General features: G+C 48.8%; 1 protein-coding gene across 6 annotated transcripts; it reads right to left on the bottom strand.

Annotated features, from left to right (window-relative positions):
* Window positions 1-242: 242 nt before the first annotated feature.
* Window positions 243-18,928, bottom strand: CATSPER3 (cation channel sperm associated 3). 6 transcript variants are annotated; one of them, XM_026063518.1, is made up of 13 exons: window positions 18,758-18,928; window positions 18,367-18,642; window positions 18,018-18,119; window positions 15,630-16,820; window positions 15,000-15,226; window positions 14,084-14,381; window positions 12,747-12,900; window positions 10,822-11,061; window positions 4,681-4,863; window positions 4,159-4,299; window positions 3,381-3,500; window positions 2,034-2,191; window positions 243-365 (listed from the first exon to the last, which is right to left on the bottom strand). In XM_026063518.1, exons 6-13 carry the CDS (start codon window positions 14,194-14,196, stop codon window positions 266-268), a joined length of 1,209 nt encoding a protein of 402 aa, XP_025919303.1. In that variant the 5' UTR covers window positions 14,197-14,381; window positions 15,000-15,226; window positions 15,630-16,820; window positions 18,018-18,119; window positions 18,367-18,642; window positions 18,758-18,928; the 3' UTR covers window positions 243-265. The 6 variants fall into 6 exon arrangements, with proteins under 6 accessions (XP_025919303.1, XP_025919302.1, XP_025919305.1 ...); XM_026063517.1 differs by having other exon boundaries at window positions 15,641-16,820; XM_026063520.1 differs by having other exon boundaries at window positions 16,609-16,820.
* Window positions 18,929-19,566: the final 638 nt, after the last annotated feature.

Here is a 19,566-nt window from a genome sequence, read left to right as displayed (position 1 = left end):
CTTTGCTAACACAGTTTCTCCAGTCTAAACAGCGGTGCGCTTCCCCGAGTCAGCTGCTACCTACCAGGTGTGTTGGGGTCTGTATTTGCATCCAGAATAGTCACGTCAGGAAATGAGCCAGCAAGTGATCAGAAGGGAAAGCTAATCTCTTCTGAATTATTTTTGATTGTAAATGTTTCTGACCTATTTCAATAGAGGTTTAAAATAAAGATTCTAGACAGAGTTCTGACAGCCACCAAGGATCACGTTGCCCACAACAAAACCTTTATTTTTGAATCTTCTCAGGAAGTGGCAGAGATTTTCCTTTCATGTCTTGCAAGATCATGCTCAACGTGCCAAGAATTTCACAATATAGATCTTGTAATCTGCAATGAGAGAAGAGCATGGCAAAACCATCCCACTAGCAGGCTAGATCACTTTCAAATACCATGGAAAATGTGGAGCAACTTTTTAAAAGGCATATAAAGTACAGCATGCCATTTAATCACCCCTCTGTTAACCCAGTAGGTTAAAGAGCAATGAAAAGATCCCAAGTATTTTGCATGAAGTTGACTCCCCTTTCTGTGCAGGTTTTCTTTAACATCCTTTTAAATATTTTTCTCCCAAAGATCAGATATGGTGAATGGCAGAAGTGCCATATGGGACTGGATCAGCAATGTGCACCATGGGCACAGCAAAATATTTTCAGAAGCACTAGTCCTGATCAGCGTATTCAAAATACAGAGAAAAAACAATGCTAAGACTCCTGAAAGGATCTCTGGTCCCTTGAGGAACTGGACAAAAGGGAATTTTCAAAATAATAAGTCTAGGCCAGCGGTCAGATCTGTGGTCTAGGAGTCAGCAGTACTCCATAAATCATTTCCTGGTGCAAGCTGGAAGAGATGTGGTGAGCTACACTGAACCAGCCATTTGCATCTCTCTCTTCCAAAGCGTTCCTCAGCGTGAAAAAGCTGTAGGACTCCAGACCAGATCTAGGGTTTTTTAAACAATAGGTACCAAATGTGATCATAGGCTTGTATCACATTAAGGTTAACCTAAAACATGTAAAACTCAGCAGTCTTCATTCGGAGGATTTGTGGGAGGTTTTTATGGTTACACGGTTTAAACTAACTGCCTGGGGTTAGTCATTTCCCTGAACAAGATCCAAAAAAGTCCATTGCTGAGACAAAGCACAGGTCAGCCTGGATTACTGCTATAACAAGGAAGGCAAGTGTCCTGCCTCCTCTCCTTCTGAATTTGGGTGCAAACAAATCCTCCCACCCCCTATAAATCCAGGAAGCACTCTCCCCTCTCCCAGGGATGCTGCGAGGCAAAACACGAGAGGCGGGTGGAGGATGGACACTCAGCTCTGCGGGACACCCAGGGCTCTGAAAACCCCGTGACATGCCAGGGCTGGGGAGCCCAGGGCACTTGGACCTGAGATAAGTGGCGAAGGACAACAAATTTGCTGCCAGGAAATTGAGCACGTTTCTCATTGACACAAATCCAGCTCACGCAGCAGATCCCACACTGGCGTTGCACGTCCTGTGGCTTTCCCTGCTGCTAGGAAACGTTGTCAACCCTCCTAACCGGGGTCTATTCCTCCCCTGCAGCATCAAACGCTATCGGTTTTCCCGATAGGAAAGGAGGAGATGGGGGGTACCGGGCCCCTCGATGGCCGGCTGGCTGGGCGAGCTCCCTTGGGGACAGGACGTGCCTACACAGGGCCACCTCCGTCCCCCACCTTGCACAGGGGGAGGTGGCGTTATCAGAGTCTGGCGGCACAGACCAGGGATGCTACTCGCTCCAGCGAAGTTTCTTTATGTTTTGGTTTGAATGCATTAGAAACCAGTCCCGTTTATAGTGCGTGTTGTGTGTTGGTACCTTCCTAAGCTCTCAGCACTGCTCGTGCTGAGAACAGCAGCATTTTGCCCAGGGAGAGAGGCCACAAAATGTCCACACATTCCATGGAAATAACCCAGTACATCGAAGGGGCATTTTACATCTTCTGTCTTGGAGTCTCTCCCATACTCACCAGCTCCATGGTTACCAACCTGTCCACTGTGTCATCCTGGAGGTCCAGGGCTGTCAAATAAAGATCAATAAATGGGATGCTGACGCAAAAATCCTCTACGATGATCAAATCAGAGTGGCACAATGTCTTTTTGAAGTTATCCACCAGCTCACTGAAGGCTTTATATTGAATGGTTTTCTGGTGTGAAAAAGAACAAGGCCAGGAACAAAACACTGTTAGCAAGGAGAAGGTGTCGTACGGAGACCGTCACTCTCCAGGCACCTCCAAGGGCTTTGCGCTGGCTGGCGGTGGTGCACCGGAGCAGCACCCCGGGGGCCTCGGCTGTAGCCCGGGTGCAGCCTCGCACCCTGCGCCCGGCCCTGCCACCCAGCCTGCTGCTGGCACCAGCAGTGCAACGAGCCCCTGGGCACACACCGAGCACCTGCTTGCGCCAGCCAGAGCAAAACGAGAGACAGGCTAGAAACGAGGCCGTCTATAACTTCTCTTTCCACCGCGCTTTAGGAGCGTGGGCCAGGTGTTGCACACCCTGGCACCGGCAATCTGCAAACGCCTCTCGAGAGGGGACAACAGCCCAGGGAGACAGGTCCTGCCACTGTACAGCTATTGCCACCCCTAGTGCTGGGAGCGAGACTTAAATTGCTGACTGAAATCAGTCACTCAACATAGTACTCGGACCAGTGATTTTCTGGCCCAAATGCAAGAGCACTCTCAACTGAGCCATCCTGAAATGATTAAATTACATTTTCTAACAAGAACGAGCAGAAGAGTTGGGGGAAACAGGCAGTCACATTGCTCTAATCATCTACATTTCAGTGACAGCTTTACTGCATTTATTTCAAGTCAGCTTTGCAAAAGCCCTTTATCAAGCAATGCAAAGCACTCCTGCAGAATCTGCAACACGAATTTCAAGTCCGTAGTAACACTTTGGAAACTTTGCAACAACAGACTACGAGAGAGCAGGAAGGATCACGACCTCCCTCGAGCACTAGCTGAAAGTGATTCCAAGTCATTTCTGGACACGGTTCCTGGCTTGACATGATCTGAAAAGACTTCTTTTTAATTTCTCTTTGAAGTTAAACAAACTGAGACAAAACACATTGAAACCTATTCTAATACCTTTACCATTAAGTTCCATTGTAATACTTTTAAGTGCTGATCCCACCAAAATTCTACCATGTGATGATCCTACCAAAAATGCATACAGAATCTATAGCCTAAATTATCACAAAAATGGGGGGAGGAAAAAAAGTAAATTATTCCTCCACTGAAAATGGCTCATATTTTTCTTACCATATTAAAGAGCATCTAATACATGCAGTTCTTGCTATCCACCCAAGGCCGACCACAGCCTAGCTGGATTGCTCACCTGCTGATGTGTGAGCTTTTTCACTTCCTCCTGCTGCTTTTTCAGGATTGCCTGTTTCTTGGCCCAAATTGCAGCCTTCTTCACTGCTTTGCACTCCCGTTCGTACTTCTGAGTCGAGTCCTACCAATGCCAAACCGCCAGCATGAGAGCGAGTCCCAGAGCACAGGTCACAGCTGATGTTTCGAGGGATCAGTCAAGGAGACTTGTGCTTCAAAACCCCTGGCCCAGATCCAGCTCCACACAGGAGCAAGAAAGCTGTTAAGTCAGATCAGCTGCGGGCTGACACCCTACAGCTGTCAGGATGCAGGAGGCTCTTGCCATAGGATTCACCTTATTCCATGGGCAGATTCATCCCTGTAGCCCAGTCCCTGTCTCCAAGCACTGACTTGTACCAGACGTGTTAGAGGCAGCTACAAGAACCATGAAATCAGCCAGGGGTTGAACAGACGCAGAGTCTGGCCTTGGTTCAAAAGCCCTTGGTGCAAAGCGCACTTCCTGCCCAGATGCAAAGGGCTGGTTGTGCTGGAGAAGCAGGAGGTTTTTGACTCTATTTTTCCACAGCGGCTAAGTAGAGATGTAAAGATGACCCAAACCGGGCAGGGTGGGAAAGACATGCTTATTCTGTTCAGGGACAGAGGACTTCTGCATCCAAAATGTTTCTAGATGCACCAGGAGCCAACTTTTGCAAGCAGCCAAACGCCAGTTTTCCAATAAAAGCCTGTTAGCTAGTAGCACGCACACCTAAACACAGACGCGCAATGCAAGGAACCACTATTACCTGCATTTTGATAATCACAACTCCAATGAACATATTGAAGAACACAAAGAACCCCAGCAAGATGAACACTATTGTGAACACGTGGCTGTTTGTAAACCCATGATTCTCCAGCTTTTGCTGTAAGTCTGTCCAGCCATCAACCTGCAAATGCATTTAACCAGACCAGAGAGTTAGTTCCAAACCACAGCATAATTCACAAGCCATATGAAATCTTGCTCTTCTTTTTCTTTCTTTCTTGTATTTTTAAATTGAATGCAGTTTCTTCTGTTTTTTTAGAGTTCCAGGTTTAAGGCAGCTAGTAAAGATCTCATTTCTGGCAGCTTGCGAGATTTGCCCCTCTGAATAGGAAATTTATCTATCAAATCAAATTTTCACAGAGATCTGCAATACGATCTCACTAGAGAGCAGTTCACGCTCTCCCCAGTGCAGTCACAGGTTAATTAATGGGCTTCTTCAGCAGCACTCCAAAATCCACAGTTTGTTATTTGGCTGACACGGACTGGAAAATGCTGCTCTACTTACAGTTACCAAACTGAAGAGTGTGAAGAAGGCAGCCTCCATGTTGCCCCAGTTTTCAGTGTCTCCAGTTTCAGGATCTCCATACAAATCATGTCCCAGAATGGCAAATATAAACATCAGCAGGAACAGCAAGATGAGGACATACATCACTGTCTTCACCATCTGGCCAAGAGCCTTTGTGAAAATCTGCAGAAGGGAAAACAAGCGAATGCTTCTTAGGAGAGGAAGAGGCAGCCCCAGGTAAAGCAAATGCTTGCTCAGCAGGGATGAGGGCAGGGAAGCGGGCTGGCGATTTGGTAGGTGACAAGCTGCCGAGACCAGTTCTGAACCAGCTCCCTCACATGCACCTGCAGTGTTGTACTAGGAATTAAGGAGAGGCACAGGGCAACCACCATTGCGCACAGGAGTGCACAGTGCTACAGAATCCAGAGACTCTGGTCACGCGTGAGCCTCTTGGACTGGGAAATGCCCCTTGCAGGGCTCAGCAGTGAATAAGTGTTGCCCAGAGGCAAGAGCAAGGACCATTCAGTCCCAGAAGGATGACTCTCAACACACATAGGTTTCTCACTCCCTTCTGAAACACTGTTTTACCACGACAGGTTACTAATGGAGTAACGGGTCCATGTTCGTAAAGGATACAGCTCTCCCTAACCTAAGCAATCCACTGAACAAAAATGAGCAGTGCTATTAAGCCTCATGCCTCAGGGTCTGACCACAAACTGGAGGCAGGAAGATATTTCTGCTGCCCTCACTGTCCAGCTACTCCTCATCCACTGCTGTGCAGGAAGGGCCCAGAAACGGGGAACTTCTCTCTCAACCCTCCTGTGACTGCTCTCCTAGAGAAAGTCCTGTGCAAAGCTTGGGTTCACCAAAAAGGAACAGAGTACGGCCTCTGAGACAGCTTGATTTCTTATAAAGACCTACATATGACATCAATATACACAAAAGACACTCTTGGGAGTTGATGGGAATGCTGGTTGGAGAATTGAGCTTAGGCCAGATCACTGGTAATGGCTTTTAGCCAAATGCAAACTTTTTTGTTAACTCCAAATTACAGAAGACTACATGCAGCCTCTTGCATCTATGTTATATTCCTCTAGAGACCAGAGGCCACATGGGCTGGCTGCCTTCCTCTGGTTACAATAAGGCTGCTAACGCCAGAGGGTTTCTTATGCAGTGCACTAGTTCAGGGACTATCCATTTATCATTTCCTCTTTGGACAATAGCTCTGACTGTCAACAGCATCTCAAGTTAAAGCTCTGAAATCTATCCAGTTGATCTGCTCAGATGGTACTTCCTGGTGTAGACATTTGTGCAAAGCTAGCATAAGACGTTCTTTCCAGTCTCCTCTGGCTGCCAAAAAGCTGAGCTTGTTATGATGGATTAAGGACTCCCACAGCAGTTGCCTGAATAGGTCCCTGTTTTCGCAAGGCTTGTCTACTCTAGAAAACGTACCCACAACACTGTATGGCCAAGTGTCCCAGGTCCTTCTTTTGGCCACTAGTCACCCCTCAGTCTACATGGACTGAATTTCTTGAATCTACCTTTCATCCAGCTCAAATATAACAAGGCAACAAAGACCTATGCAAAGGTAGTGCCTACCTTTTTGTCCCTCTAAAATTGCCAGCTCTGGCAGCTTTGCCAAGAATAACCTCAGAGGAAAGAGATAGTCCGGACTCACGGCTGTGTTACCCAGCCTTGCTCAGAGAAGGGTGGCAACAGCAGAGGTTGCCAGCTCTGTGCCTGCACCACAGAGGCCCAGCAATGGTGCCTTAGATACTTTCAAGCAATGACTTCTGTAATCAGCTCTTTACTGAAACCATCCCAAACACCGTGCGTCTCTGCCTACTCTTAAATTGCAGGTATATTTAGCAGCTGCTTCGCTACTGCTCTTTGCAAGCTGAGAGCATACAGCTTGCTTCAAAGCAGGTCTCAGTCCCTGGTAGAGCTAGCCTCTAACCTGGACACATACTCGTCAGTCAAAACTCAGGTGAAGTGAGGTTAAAATATCTCCTCTGGACCAAAGGAAGCCGTAGAGCGTCCCCAGTTCATAGCTTATATCCACAAGCAGCATCAAGATTTCCTGAGCCTGGACTCCACTCCAGGACAGGCCAAGGGAATAAACTGGACTGCGCAACCTTGCTGAGCATTTCCCCAGATGGGGAACATCCCCAGGTGGATGCTCTTTCCCTGCCAAGAGACTGAGGTTTCTAATTGCTCCTTGCCCAGGTGCACAGCTGGTGCCTGCACTCTGCCACGTGAGCCACGTGATTTGCTTGTCCCCTGCTGCTTTGGGTTTTGCTTGGAGGTAAATCAGGTGATGGGCACTCCTGGGGCTTGTGCTGATACAGACTACAATTTCAAGGACAAACACTGATTCTTGTCAGTCTGTCACACACCTCCCTGTAGAAAGTCTCTCATGCAGACAAAACACTAGAAGTGTCCAAACAGCTGCCACGAGTCAGGCAGCAAATCTCCTTTATTGACTGCCCCAGCTTGAAACAGTGGTGGGTCAGCTAAGGATGAACAGGCTGACATGGTCCTCTAATACTGCTCTCATTTCTCTTTCTTGGGACGTCTCACACCCACAGGATGCCAATGCTCTTCTGTCTGCTTCCACCCTGGAGCAAACCTGCTCCAAAGACCCTTTCACCAGCCTTGGTCCACCCTACTCATCCCCAGCTCTCTGCACTCCTTTCCTGGTAGTTCAGGACAGTAGGATGCGTAGGCTGAGTGGCACTGACAGGCTGATGGATTGCTGTGGATTTAAGAAGATAAATTGCGTGCTTAGGACAGAGAGGCTCTGGGCCCATTGCTCCAAAGAGCGTCAGGATTTGCACCTATTACTGGCAGCTTCCAGCAGGGCTCTGCCACCCAGCCAGCAGATGTGGCACAGTTATGCACTCGTTTCATCAGCCCCAGCCTCCTTTTTTCATTTTTACCCTATTCTGCACCATTGCACGAGATGTTGGTGGACACCAGAACTGAACACCGCTTGGCAGCAGTAATGCAGCATTCTCGGCCGCAGGCAATAACGGGCAGCGACGTAGCACACGGAGCAGTTGTGCCGGGCCCAGAAAATACAGCTGCGCAACTGAAAACCAACACCAAGAGACAATGTGCTAAAATCCCTGAGTCAGACGGAGGTGAAAGACAAGACTGCACTGCAATGCAAACACTGGCTGCATGACAGCACGACAGAGAAGGGCATGGAGGACAGCAGGGAAGAGCAATAGCAAACGCAGAGAAAACATCAACAGTCGCGTTGTCTGAAGAAGTCTCCCAAAAAGCCCAAGCTGAAACGGAAGCACCAAAACCACAGAGTTTGGTACAAATTCCTAATGGAAGCAGCATCCCCACGAGAAGGAACCAGAGGGAGGTTTCCTGGTGTTTCTGCAGGCATGGGATGTCTCTGGACGCTGACTGCAGGCTCACGCCGCACACACACATGTACGGTCTGTCCTGGAGGCTGCAGCCAGGGAACAAAAGCCATTCAACCCAGAAATCACATGACATTTTTGCCAAGTTATGTAATGGCGTTCAGCAGATTTAGGCTGCAGCACATGATCATAAAGAAAAACAACCACCCATAGCTGAGGGTAACAAGAGGGCTGTAAAAAGGCTCACAGCAACTGCAGGCTGGCAAGTGCCTCCTGCGCAGGAGCATCAAATAATTTCCAGTTGCCATGGCATGTCTTGCCTCTCCGGCGCTCTTTCAGGAACTGCTGCGGATTCCTATGAGCTTTTATTAAGAAGGAGCTTTGTGCTTCACAGTCTGCACAGGTAGTAAACTACATTGAAATTAATCCCAAATATATTTTTTAAAAAAGCAGAAAAGTCAATTTTTTCTTTAAGAACAGCCTGGCATTTTTAAAGTTTATTTTCAAATTGAAATAAAGATGAACGGGGCCTACATTAAAACAGGAATTGCAGCTAACAGAACGTCTCTGTATGGAATACAACAAGGAAATTATTTCCTCAAGGTGGAAATTTATTGCTCCAAGGTGGAAGGCAGAGTGTTTTAAAGAGGTTTTTAATTAATAAAGGGAAACGTGCCAAGAATGTGTTGCATGTTTGAGCTCTCTGCATTAAATACTGCTAACCTGTCGAGGGCTAATTTAGACTTCAATTAATAAATTACAATACACACACAGATATAAACAACCTCCCACACCCTCAGCAAAATGCATTTAGACAGCCCTATCGCATTTTAAAACAACTTTTAATCAAAGAGGTGTTGTCTCTTGGGATGTCAAACAGCTCAGGGCACTTGTCCCTTCAGGTCAGGATGCAAAGGCAAGTATCATATGCCCCTGGAAACGGGAAAGCAGCAGCAAGGCCGGGGTTTGTGTGATATTTATAACAGCTCTGGGACAGGAAGGGACTGTTAGAGCCTGAAGAATTTTCCTCTTTGGATATTTTTCCCCCGATAATGCCATCTAGGCACGCTCACCCAAAGTCAGGATACAATTTCCCAGTGGCCACAGTCCCTTAGGTGTTAAGTCTCACCGTCCTTCATCAAAACAGAGATTTGTACAGGCCAGATTTTCAAAGGCATTTAGGCTCTTAAAGTTGCAGATTTGTGCCCACTGGGATTTTTCAAAGCACCTCAGCATTTAAACGTCTCATGGGAGTAAGGTGCCAAATCTTATCCTACAGTTTTTCTTGCTCTTCGTCCCCAAACAAGGCATCTCGTGGCAGTGAGTTCCACAAGTCAAATGTGCATAGTGCAAGTTTCAAACAGACAAACGCAAACTCTTTATCGGCTTTAAATGTCGGCCCACTTTGCCACGCATCAATTTGTTCTTTTATAATCATCCAGACAAAACACGAGCATCTGATTCACCTTTCCTAAATCATTCGTTATTTCATATGCCTCTATATGTTGTCCCTTCTCCCAGCAACACAGAATAATTAACATATAAAAGTCTGGTGATAAGTGAAGTTTACGATCCAAACTAGAGGAACGAAGGCTCAGAAGTGAACATTATAAGAGCCCTGCGCCCATAAACATCCCACTTCTGGTGGGCTACCCTGCCAATTAATTACATGCAGAAATGCTGGCTGAGCATTCATTGCCCACATAAGCTCCTTGCTGAAAAACAAACCTCCAGAGTCGTCAGGAGAAAACTAAGTAGGAGAAGGTGTGCTGCAGAGAAAAATACACACAAACCAAGAACAGTACGTGACCTATATTTTACAGGGATTTTTTTGTGTCTACTCTGCTGTAGTAAAAAAAAAATCCCTCCACCCATTGCGGGGGGGGAGCAGAAACAGGGGAAAAAAAACAATGGCCATGCCATGGGTGTCTTAAAAAAATCAGGAACAATTAGATTTCTCCTTCCCTCACAGGCTACTGTAATCATCAGCCCCGTTCGGGGCCAGGCGGCCCCCCAAGACATCCAGCACATACTGCAAGGCCTCCTCCATCTCTGAGCTCGAGGGCACTCAAGAGGTTATTTATATTAGCAAAAAACCAGCAAGAACTGGGATTGCTTGAAGGATAAACACAGCTTGCTGTTTTTCCTCTGACACCTTGGGGTACTCTCCCCGGTGCCTGGTGCTCTCCCCTGGCCAAGCCAGCCGGCAACGCCAGGGCCGCGGCGTTGCGGGCACCCTTCTCTCCTCCCTGCAAACGGGCGGGCAGGCTTTGAACCCAGGTGCGGATACCAGCTCCCTGCCTGAGCCCTCTTACCAGCACCCGGAGTCCCGCCGCCGGCAGCCCCAGGAGACCCAGCTCTGCACACCGATGCTTTGGTGACGCAGGACCGTGACAAAGAAATCCGCCGTCCTGGCAGATGCAGCAGTACCAGCAAGAGCCCTGATGCACACCCAGCGCCGAGTTTTGCTGGATTTCCTTATGCAAATAATTTTAGCAGCAGAAATAACCCCCCATGCCCTGCTAAAGCATGTTGGCAGCACAGTGATGCTAGTAAAGGGGGCTGGAAATTATCAGGATCCCCAAAAACAGGGGGTGCTGGTGGGGACTGAGAGGGGGCTCTCCCGCCACGCTCTGCCACCCAAGCTCTGGGCACCCTGGCCGGCAGGACTCAATCACACTAGCCTGAAAAGACCCGAAAAGAAACTCTTAGCCCAAAGGGAAGGGAAGAGCCACTGCGACCTGACCGGAGAGCAGTGCTTTACCCTCATCCCGTTGCTGTACTTGATGAGCTTGAGAATCCGGAGGGCCTGGAGACCTTTGGCAATTTCCCAGGAGTGGAAGTGCAAGGCGGCCCCCGAGCTGGAGGCGTAAAGGATGAACGCGATGAGCAGGATGACAGCGTCTAAGACGTTGTAGCCGTCCTTCCAGTAGGCGATGGGATCCACGTACAACTTCAGCAAAAACTCGCTGGTGTAGATGGAGAGGATGAGAGCATCTGTGAGCTGGAGAGACAAGGAGATAAGCCCGGGCGGCTGCCCTGCGGATCCCCACGTTTCCCGGGAGCCTGCGCACAGGGGCAGAAACGCCAAAGGGACACCCGGGAGCAGAAACACCGCAGGGACAGCCCAGCCCCTCCTTCCTTACTGCTCTGCCACTTGTGTTTCACCCCTAAACAACCTGACTCTGCCCTTGGAGACCAAAGTGACATGCGAGGGACCTTTTCCTAACGGGCTTCATGCCTGTCACGTGCCTTGCCACCTGAGATAACGCCTTGCTGGCCTGGGAAATGACAGTTCAACTGGTATAACCGCACCTCTGGGGAAGTGGGAGCTGAGCTTACCCTGTCACACAGACCATCGCAGGTACCAGGACCCAGAAACACCACAGTGCAGAACAGACCTGGCGTCTAACGGTGCTGCTGGCCCTGTGGGCCACCACGTTTCCCCTCTCCAGGGGGATTCCTGGGCCCCTGCTCCCACAGCTCCTGCAGCAAACGTGGGCGGTGGGCCCCAGAGCAGCATTAACCTCAATAATAACCTCTAAAGGGCTGTGAAAACCGAGGAAACAGCAGCATCTGAACCAGGGCACTGCACCACGGAACAGCACCTACCGCTCTCCAGAGCCGCCCCAGCAGCGCAACCCTCGGCTGGCACCGGCGGGCAAACCGCTGTGAGCAGGGCACAGGGAGGCGAAGCAAAGCAGATGCCGTCCACGTTACAAATACCCACCGGGGTCCCCGCGGCAAGGGACGCTGCCAAACGGAGAGGACAGAGGCCCCAGGAGGCTGCGGGTCGCCCCGGATCGGGCATCACGTCGCACAAGGGTCCTGACCGCGTCCCAGAGCATTGGACACCTTGCCAGCCCCTCCGACCGGGGCGCGCACCGCCCGCTTCTCCAGCACAGAGCCTGTTTCTGGAGTCAGAGTTTTCTAAAACCTCTAAAGCTTGTGACTGAGTTTCCTGACATTAGCCAGGCCTGTCTATATATTACCGGGATATATAATTAAGGCTCAGAGGTTTGCATACAGTAGCTGACTTGTGTAACACAAGGAAATCAAGGAGCGTGACCAAGAGGGATTTTCAATGTGAAAATTGAATATTAAAAGGGTGCTTAAAGTTAGCTGTGCTAAAAGTACGAAGGGGAAAAGAGTTGCCATGGAAAGGACCTAACAGTTGCATTTTAAGAACCATAATTACCAAGTGAAGGGACTTAAAGCTCGCCCCTGAAATATGTTTCCTGGCATATCCCCACGATAGCGAGGCCCTGGGCTCGCGCAAGCAATCGTCACGCCAGGTGCCTGGTGACCGAAGAGTTAGTCATTTGGGCTGGGCCTCCGGTCCTCAGTTATTTCATCGCCCGAAACAAGACAGAAGCCGCCTGCGTAGGTCGGCCACCAGCTCCCCCTCTCAGTACACAGCAGCGCGAGGAGGCAAAGCCACACCACTGCTTTGGTCACGTGCCACCACCACCACCGCGCACCCGGCCGGCCCGGCACCACTGCAGACATGCTGCTGTCCCGGGGAGGGACAAGGGGGTGCGAGGGGCTGCAGCCCAGCAGTGACCCCAACCTGCTGGGGCTGGCCGGAGACACAGGACACCGGTTTCTCCCATCCTCCCTGGAGAGCCCCTTATCTCTTGGTTCGTCTCCTCTTGGCTGCGCCACGCAGGACCATTAGCCATGCCTTACCACAAAAAAGGTACTCGAGCTTAATCTGAGGCGGTAGTCAGTCTCCACAGCCAGGAGGATGGCGTTCAGTGAGATGCTGCATATCATGAGGAACGTGAAGACTGGACTGTTCAGCAGTCTGCGTAGGTAGGCACAAAATTCGGTGTCCTTTCTTCTGTTGGTAAAAACAGAAGAGCTAGAGAGAACCAGGGGCCCACCACCAAAGAAGAGAAAACGGATGTCCCCTCACCTGTGGGTGTCTTTCAGTGTCAAGTACAACAGGCATCAACAAGCCCAGCTTTCCGAGCAGTCCCAACCACCCTGAGCAGTGGAAAGGGCTGAGAAGTTTGGCTCAGTTTGCAGCTGAGGCCAGCTAGGGGCGGGTAAGCAGGTATTTAGCAGCCTTGTTGCATGTACCTTATCACCGCTGGATTTTGTGATCATGCCTGTGGACATGCTTGGTGGGTATGAAATTGAACCCAGATTAAAAGCATGTTTAGAGACTTTGCAATGTGTCATGTAGGGATACCATCACTTGGAGTTTGCTGTCCTTGTTTTAAAATATCTGCAATCTCATTCAGGCAACAGCATGGCTCCTGATGATGTTTAAATTTAATACTGCATAGAAAACACACAACATCATCCTGAGTAGATCTACTCCCATGCAGGTTATTGCAGAGTCAAAGGCACAACCATCCACTTCTGCAGGCTGCACAGTTCCCGTGATCAAACCCAGCAGCTGGGCCCTGGCCGTAGACCCCGCTTTATGTGAATTCTCAGCTCATTCGGTCCAAGTCAAGACCCTTTCACCTCGAGTCCAGTGGGTAGAAATCCACACACTACAATCGTCTTTCAATTAGGTCCATTTCAGGTAGGTGAAATAGCCACATAATTCTGTAGTAAACAGGGACAGACATGTCCCCAAGGGAAGGACTGCTAGGGTATGTTCCTGGTCGGGAAAGACATGTGAAAAACATAGACAGATGTACCCTGTTCTCAGAGAAAAGAAATGAGTCAATAAGATACTCTCATTCCCCTACTTTTGCCACTAAATGTCATGGCCTAGTAAGTACCGAAACTGAGGAAATCAGTTAATGGCAGCGAGGAAAAAATGTTTAATACTTAGTTTAAATGCATACTTAAGAACAGTCTTATTTGTTAAATATTTGTAAAATAATAATTGAAATGTAACCAAAGCTAACACAAAATCCAACCCTTTGCTTTCATTCAAAATAAATACGTACCGACTCAGTCAGTCATGTACCAGGTCCCACAATATAAGAATTACCTAGAGGGTGAATCTGATCACCATAATCAAAACTCAACTCCACATTAAAAAGACTTTGCTATGTGTGTACCTGAACTGCCAAAACACGGAACGTCTTGTATCAGTTTCCGAGAGGGACTTCAAAGATTTCATCAGCAGCTCTGACGCCACTAGCGTCCTCTGGGAAGGCTCTACGTGCTCCATGTGCAGGCTCTCCCAGTCGCCCCGCTCAAGCAGCCGGGGCGCTTAGCTTTCCCAAAGGCACTCGGGCGCCGCGGGAGGGCGGCTGCTCTGCGTTGGAGACGCTGGAACCTGCTGCTTGACATCGCCGCTTTATGAGGTCGCTTCCAGCTGAAGAAATCAGCCAGGCAAGTGTCCGAGGCCAAGCCCTGCATAAATAAAATCCCCGCATTAAGAGAATAACGAGCAGACATTGATTATACTTAACTAACTGGTTTTGCATTGCTGAGCAGTTTAGGCAGAGCGTACAAGTTTTGGCTACAGATTTATAATAATCTATTACTGACAAAACGGCTTTTAATCCAGCCCAACGCAGCTTGGACTCAGGGCTGGTCTCCCAGGGCAGATCAGTTCAGAGGCACCGCAGCCTCTCGTGGGCTCTGTCTCCTCAAGCCACAGGCATATTTTAGCAGAACTTCAACTTTCAATGAGAAGAATGCAAAAGCAAAGGAAAGCTTTCATGAAGGGAAGCTAGATCATCTCTTCAAAGCCCTGGCATCTGCCTGAGCCCGCAGACAGCTTGAAACACCCCCTTTACGAACCTCCCCCGCGCCTCAACAAGCGGAAGCTGCTGCTGTTCCGCAAGGCGCAGCCAACACCCACCCGGCCCCGTGCAAGCCGAGCAGCGCGGCAGCGTGCGGCCTTCGGCCCCAGGAGAAGGCCCACGAGGCCCCGCTCTCACTCGGAAGAGGAGATAACCGCAGGGCTACGCCGCTCCAGCACCCTGCGCCAAGGCGGCACGGGGGCCTGGCCCCTGTCCTACCCACCTTCCCCGGGGAACGTCACACCTCTGCGCCGTCGTGGGAGGACCAGGAGGGAAAGCACTGGAGGGAAGTGCTCCAGGTCTCCGGCCCCGCGGAGGCAGCAACGCACCGGTCGAAACGACAGAAAGATTCCTTTGGCTTTGACAGTCCAAAATAACGTGAGCAATCCACGCGAGCCGCTTTGCTCTTTGCTCTGTTTTAACGTATTATTTTCATCCTGACAATATTATCTTTAAAAAAAAAAAGAAAAAAAATCACAAGCGCTCCTATGATGAAGTGAAATTACATTCATTTTTAGTGTTTACATTCTGCAATGTGCCAAAGTAGTGGGCGAAAGGCATTTTTATTGCTGGACACTGCCCAGCTCCTCAATACAAGCCACACAAACAGTTTTTTGCAGTAACACTTTCATTACTCAGGAATGAGGAAACCAGGAAAAGACTCTTCCTTTGTGTCTGGGGGGGCCCCCTTCCAGCGCCCGTCGCTTCGTGCCTCGCTGCAAGCCCGGGAGCAGTTTGGCCACAGCCTGGCGGAAGCGGCTGCGTGCTCCAAGGTTGTTTGGAAAGAGCCCGTCCCACTGCCCCAGTTGGCTCCATTTTCTCATGCCCTGTCCCTCAAGCAGCAAATGCTCACCCCCAGCTCACTTTTAAAGGGCATCAGCGGATAATGCAGTTTAGCTGTGTACATCTGAGCTTTGCAGAGGGCAATCCTTCTTCGTGCTCCCCCCAGCTCTCTGGAGAAGGTACAAGGGTCCCAGGACAAATCTCTGCTCTTGCTGCAGGCCCGCACAGTCTTTACTGCCGGCTCCAGCGTCCCTGCAGCCAGCGCAGGCTGCAAGCTGGCCTGACTCTAGCCAGAGGAGTGCTGGCAGCCGTGGCTGGAGTATTTCCAAAGTTTGTTTGCAAACGATTGTCAGTTCCTCACCAAAGGGTCCAACTCTGCAACAAATCTTCAGCATGAGTAGCGCTGACATCAATACAGCCTTTGATGTCAGTGGGATAACTCACAACCATATTTGCTTTTTGCCTTGTTTCTTTAGGAAAAATAGCATGAGTATTAACAATTGCTAATTTATTTAAATTAGTCAGCATCTCTGGGCTTGCTAGTCTGGATGCTCTGCGAGCACTTGTTCCAGGACACACGTTTGGCTAATCCTGAGGCACAGCTTTGAATAAGCCACAAATATTTGTTTCTTGGAGCAAACAATTGTGAAAAACTGAAACTAGCTTCTGCAGAGGAATTCATTAGTTTGAGTTAATTGGCAATCCCTTCATTAACCTGAGGTTTAAAGGGCCGGCAGAGATGCACACGTCAATCAGAAGCTGCAGAAAGCCTGACGCCTTCGAAATTGTATTTTGCATGATTGAAAAGCACTTGCAGGCAAGGAAAAGGCAGAGCAGGGCTGAGATCTGGCACACAGGAGGAGTGAACAGAGGCCATGTTAGAGCAAGGATCTGTGCAAAACCAGAAGTTATTTTAGCCTTCAAAACCTGGGGATGCTGCAAGCATCCATAAGCCAGGACAGATTCAGTACCGTGACAGTTCAAACTGTTGCTCTGGTCCCACCTTTCCCTAACACCACATCTGCCCACATCCTCCTTGGTGCTCTGACCTGGGGCCAAGCCAGCCAAGGGAGCTAAACCAACAGAAAACTCAAGTCCAACTAGATCTACGTCGTTGCTTTGTTCTGTTTAACATCCAGGGCTTCAGATAGGGCAGATTCACAGACAGCCAACACCATCACACCAGCCTGGACTCATCCCAGGAGATGCTACAATCCCTTCAGGCTCATCCTGGAGCAGAGGATGGGTAAGGATGAAGTGTCTAAAGAGAACAGAAAAGTAATCATGTTAATTTTCCCTCCCAAACTGGAGAAGTAGCTGGGTGAGGACACTTCCTCATTAGCTTTTTTTAGCATCTGAAATGCCCCTGTTGAGAGAGGCTAATTAACAGAAAAAAACCACCTTTTCTTCACAACTCTCTTGCCAGGTCTGAGCAACGAGGAAGATGATGAGAAAGGACAGGAGGAATCCCACTGTGATCAGACTGGATGATAACTCACAAACCAAGACAGAAAAGTTTGTTTTCTCACATGCACCTGCAGACCTATCCAAGGGACTTATCCATGATCCGGCTACCTTCTGTCCCCAGATCCACTGGGCTGAGTTTGATTTTGCTGAAACCTCTTCCCAGTTCTGTCTTTGACTTTTCCCCGAGTATTTTGTAGGATTGTCGTTGGCACATGCACACGCACACATCCCTACCTTCTGGAGAGACAGGAATGTATCTATCAACTCCTGACAACACACGACCTCAGTTTCACCCAGGCTGAGAGCAAACACGTGCAGAAAGATGGCCTTAGCGAGCAGAGTGGCTGTGACAGCAGGTGGTAAATGATCCCTGTGCCAAGTCTGCAGATAGTTATCTCCTTGCTGTATCCAATATGATTTTTGAAGGTTAGTGGACCTGGGTTCCCATTTTAGGGAAAGGGAAGGATTATTTGCTGGATGTGTTTCAGAGACCGTCCGGTAAAGGTGTGATCTCTGCTGGTAGCTGAGCAGTTAGCAGTCCCCAAACCCCACAGGACCCAGGCAGTAATCCCAACAAAGTTGCATGCTGCAGGCATCTTTCATACTTTGCTCTCTCAGCTTCAAGTTTTAGCTTTTTAATTTCCTGTGGCCACAGGGTCTCACAGGGACTGTGTTTCCCACAAGTCATAGATTGGGTTGGTGGGGGGGACACATTGAGTTAAAATTAATCTAGATGCAGGAAAGCTACTTTCAAGGGGAAGGTTGTTTCATGATGGATTACCCAAATACTTAAAGCCACAATCAGTCTTCAAGCAAAAAAACAAACATTCCAGGGAAATATTTAACCTGGTAGCTGCTAGCCATGAGCCGAACCTCACAGTAAACAGGGAAGTGTTGCTAGTTTGCAAGAGAGGCGCCATCCCACATTAGGGTGCAACCCTGCAGGCTAATGGGGAGCAGGCACCAGCCCGTGCACATCTACAAAACCTACCCAGAAGAGAAGCCTGCGCACCAGAGGAAGCAGTACCTCAGGCAGCTGTTCAAGCCCATGATGTAATGTAATGGAGCAGCATGACTGCAGAGATGCCATCACCTGGAAAAGATCCAAAACCTGCAGCCTGGCTACTTTTGTTCAGAGCGGAGCCAACGATGCTCTTCACAAGAAAGGGCGTATTAGGCAAAGTTTCCTGGCCAAAACCCAGTATCTGTCATTACATTCTTGCTATATAAGTTTCCCATGAAGTTTCAGCTTGGCCCGGGAGACGGTGCTCTGCTGCACAGAGCCCTCCACCCAGGGAGCTGCGCCCCCTCCCCACCTCCCGCAGCATCCGTGCACTCACCAAGCAACAGCCACTTCAGCACTCACGTGGAGAAGATAGTTGAAGAGACACAGGAGCGTAGACTAGGGCTACGTTGCTCAGGTTTGTCCGGATGGCTTAGATTATGAAGGGAAGCCAGTGGTTTCTCAGCACACTTCGCATGGGCTGCGGTTCCCTTGCCCTGCTCCGCAGAGTGGCGAGTTTGCTATGGACATTAGATATGCTGCTGGAGAGAGGGAGGAGGTGGAGTTCCATAGGGGTTCACCACGGATTTGGGATGCAGTTCTCCCGGGAATTCTGTCAAAAGCAAAAAAAGTGCAATTATAATGAAAGAGGCACCTGGCCCCTGCATGGCAAAGCAAACCCCGGGAGAACAGCATTGCTCTCCGAGCTGAGAAGTGCAGGTACCAACCAGCACAGGAAAGCAGCCAGCAGCAGCTTAACAAAACGATTAAAGCGGGACTAGAGGAAAGGATATCACATGAGAGCCCAGGGTGAAACTTTGGCTTCAGCGGCACGACGGCAGAACTCTCCGTGGCTTTAGCGGATCCAGGATTTCACCTGCAACTCGCTTTGAAGTCAACATTCACTGGAAAAGAAAATGGAAGCAGTTTATTCACTGCTATTTTTATTTCATTATTAGTGCTGCACAGCAATACTCATGAACGGCACTCGCAGGTCTTTGCAATGCTCCGAAAGTTAACAAGAAGTTGTATGGCTAAACAAGCACTAAGCTAGAAACTAGGCTGAGTTCCACATGTTTCAAAGTAAGGCTCCTCTTTTCTGACTATTTTGCCTCTTCTCTAGTCAGAGCCTCAAAACACCGCAATTGTACAGCACTATAATATCATAACCAGACATTGTAGCTCTGAGAGCTAAATTAGTTGGTGGGGTTTTTTTCCTGACAGTATGTAAATAAATATCAATATTCTAAACCAAAGACCTCCCAGTAACTAAATATTATTTATCTTAAATTTATCTAAAAGATAAACAGCTTTGTCACATATGTATAATAACAAAGAAACAAATTACAAAGAAGGAATTTGATTTTATTGGTTTTATTCAAAGCATTTGCATTATATATCAATTTCTAACAACAGTTTTCACAGTTCATTAGAGACATTGTCAAAACTTTGGGCAAAGCTTTGTTCATGTCCCCGTAACAGAAGATATCGCAGCCTAGTTGTTTGTTTTAGCTTTATTTATTCCTTGCAACAGTGA

Source organism: Apteryx rowi, unplaced genomic scaffold (assembly GCF_003343035.1).
Source record: "Apteryx rowi isolate R43461 unplaced genomic scaffold, aptRow1 scaffold_2, whole genome shotgun sequence".
Taxonomy (NCBI): Eukaryota; Metazoa; Chordata; class Aves; order Apterygiformes; family Apterygidae; genus Apteryx; species Apteryx rowi.
This window is presented reverse-complemented; position numbering and strand designations above follow the sequence as displayed.

Coding starts and splice junctions, on each gene's coding strand:
- CATSPER3 (XM_026063518.1), bottom strand. CDS start 14,196: ATGGAGCACGTAGAGCCTTCCCAGAGGACGCTAGTGGCGTCAGAGCTG. Junction 4,864..10,821: donor AGTACAGCAACGGGATGAGG/GTAAAGCACTGC, acceptor TCCCTTCTGCAG/ATTTTCACAAAGGCTCTTGG. Junction 2,192..3,380: donor AAAAGCTCACACATCAGCAG/GTGAGCAATCCA, acceptor TTTTCACACCAG/AAAACCATTCAATATAAAGC.